General features: G+C 54.4%; 1 protein-coding gene across 1 annotated transcript in view; it reads right to left on the bottom strand.

The window, feature by feature from the left end:
- The window catches only part of LOC105513105 (thyroid receptor-interacting protein 6), a 19,684-nt gene that overhangs the window by 16,240 nt on the left and 937 nt on the right, over positions 1 to 2,507 (bottom strand). The window contains exons 2-3 of the mRNA XM_011943935.1: positions 1,941 to 2,072; positions 588 to 896 (exon numbers count right to left, since the gene is read on the bottom strand). Coding sequence (XP_011799325.1) covers positions 588 to 896; positions 1,941 to 2,072 — 441 coding nt within the window. The remainder of the gene's footprint in view (positions 1 to 587; positions 897 to 1,940; positions 2,073 to 2,507) is intronic.

Genomic DNA, 2,507 nt, shown 5'->3' with positions numbered 1-2,507 from the left:
TTTTGTATTTTTAGTAGAGACCAGAAGAGGGTTTCACCATGTTGGCCAGACTGGTCTCAAACTCCTGACCTCAGGTGATCTTCCTGCCTCAGCCTCCCAGAATGCTGGGATTACAGATGTGAGCCCCCACACCCAGTCTCCAGCTCCTCCCTGAGATGCTTTCCCTCTCTGTTCCCGGCTCCTGACTGAATCCCCCACCCATCTATCTCAGGCCACCTCCAGCTCCCCGGCTCCTGCCCTCCCCAGCCCGTAATCAGGCCTCCCTCTCTCCACTCCTGGGAAATCCTGATCTGTTAAAGTCATGCTGGGCCTTACTGTGCTATTTAACTGATTCCTAAATGCACGTCTCTCCTCAGCTAGAACACAAGTTCCTCTAAAGCAGGGACTGTTTTGTGGGCTTCCTCCTGCCCCGCCGGCCAAACACATGTTAGACAGGCCTGAATTAAACTGCACTGCTCTGCAGTCCAGACCTCCTGCCCACCATTCCCTCTGACACCTGTGCTCATCCAGAGATTTTTTAAGGGCCCAGCCCTGACGCTTGCCCACCCCTCACCCTGAGATTTCTGTCACAGCAGTGCCCAGCTCACCACCCAAGTTGTCCTTCAGGGTACTGCTGTTGAAGCCGGTGAAGTGGCCAAACCGGGGCAGCAGGGAGGAGCCATTGGGGCCAGGCCGAGGGGTCAAGGGGATGTCCCTCGGCCCCACAGCCACAAAGCTGATGAGTACGGAGGCCAGGGAGCCGGAGACCAGCAGGAATGTGAGGAATGAGGCCCTGGCATAGAGGCCAGCTCCCAGGGTGCAGACCCCACCCACAAGGCCCAGCAGCAGGGAGCCATACAGCAGGTTCCAGCCGTAGCCCTGGGGCAGGACCCGGAGCCCACTGGGCCCTGTGGCATCTGGAAAGAGGTAGGGACAGAGTTAGAAGGCCCGATCCTAAGGCACCCCACCAGCCGGGCATGGTGGGTGGCTCACGCCTATAATTCCAGCACTTTGGGAGGCCGAGGTGGGAGGATCACTTGAGTCCAGGAGTTTAAAACTAGCCTTGGCAACATTGTGAAACCTCAACTCCACAAAAACTGCAAAAATTCACCAGGCGTGGGGAGGCATGCCTGTAGTCCCAGCTACTGGGAGGCTGAGGTGGCAGAATCACTTGAGCCCGGGAGGCAGAAGTTGCATTGAGCCAAGATGGTACCACTGCACTCTAGCCTGGGTGACAGAGTAAGACCTTGCCTCAAGAAAAAAGAATAAAAAAGGGCGGGGGCAGGGCACCAGGGCTCACACCTGTAATCCCAACACTTTGGGAGGGCTGAGGCAGGTGGATCACTTGAGGTCAGGAGTTCGAGACTAGCCTGGCCAACACGGTGAAATCCCGTCGCTACTGAAAATACAATCCTTAGCCAGGCGTAGGAGTGAGTGCTTGTAATCCCAACTACTCAGGAGGCTGAGGCAGGAGAATCGCTTGAACGCAGGAGGCAAAGGTTGCAGTGAGGGGTGATCGCACCACTGCACTCCAGCCTGGGCGACAAAGCAAGACTCTATCTCAAAAATAAAAAACTAAACAATAAAAAAAAAGAAGGTACCCAGCCCCAACCATGACCCAAAGCAAGACAAGCCCCCATCTACCCACCTGCTCTCAGAGAGACCACCTTCCCCACTTCCCTCTTAGCTCCATCCCAGCATCTTAGCTCTCCTTGGTGGTCTCTGTCAATTTTAAGAATCTTAGCCTGGTCTCTCCGATTAGACGGTTAGCCCCTGCAGGCAAGGACAATCTCAGGGATGTCCCCATCTCCTGCACGATGCCAGCCACACAGCAGAAGCTCCAGAAAGCCAAGGTAATGGCTCAGTCTGCCCCTCTCCTGTAGAGGACCTTCTCCCTCATGATCCCACACTCCTAGACCCTGCAAACCCGCAGCACTGCCCAGATCAGACAGAGCACAGACCGGCCCCGAAGACATCAAGCACAGACTCCACCAGTCCCAGCAGGGAGACGGCACAGCCACAGACGTTAGCCAGGTAGAACATGAGCCCAATGCTGCCCCCGACCTCGGGCCCCAATGTGCGGCTGATCATGACTGAAAGTGGAAGCATTAAGGGAAAAGAGACTGAAATGGACGTGAGGAAGTTGCCATAGCTCCAAGCACTTAACCTGAGTGCAGCCAGGCCCCAGCCATGTGGCTTTGCACAAGTCACTCATACCCTCTGAGTGCCAGTTTCTGCATCTGTAAAACAATCACTGCCTAACAGATGAGATTGTTAGACTAGAAATTGGCATTAACGTGTAGGGCAATGTTGATCTCCTTCATTATACGAGCCTGCCTGCTGCACATTTATTAAAACTTGCCCTGCCAGGCCAGGCATAGTGGCTGACGCCTGTAATCCCAGTGTTTTGGGAGGCTGAGACAAGAGGATCACTTGAGGCCAGGAATTCAAGACCAGCCTGGAAAACATAGCAAGATTCCATCTCTACAAAAAATTTAAAAATTAAACAGGGGTGGTGGTTCATGCCT

This window comes from Colobus angolensis, unplaced genomic scaffold (genome assembly GCF_000951035.1).
Source record: "Colobus angolensis palliatus isolate OR3802 unplaced genomic scaffold, Cang.pa_1.0 Scaffold222, whole genome shotgun sequence".
NCBI classification, from domain to species: Eukaryota; Metazoa; Chordata; class Mammalia; order Primates; family Cercopithecidae; genus Colobus; species Colobus angolensis.
This window is presented reverse-complemented; position numbering and strand designations above follow the sequence as displayed.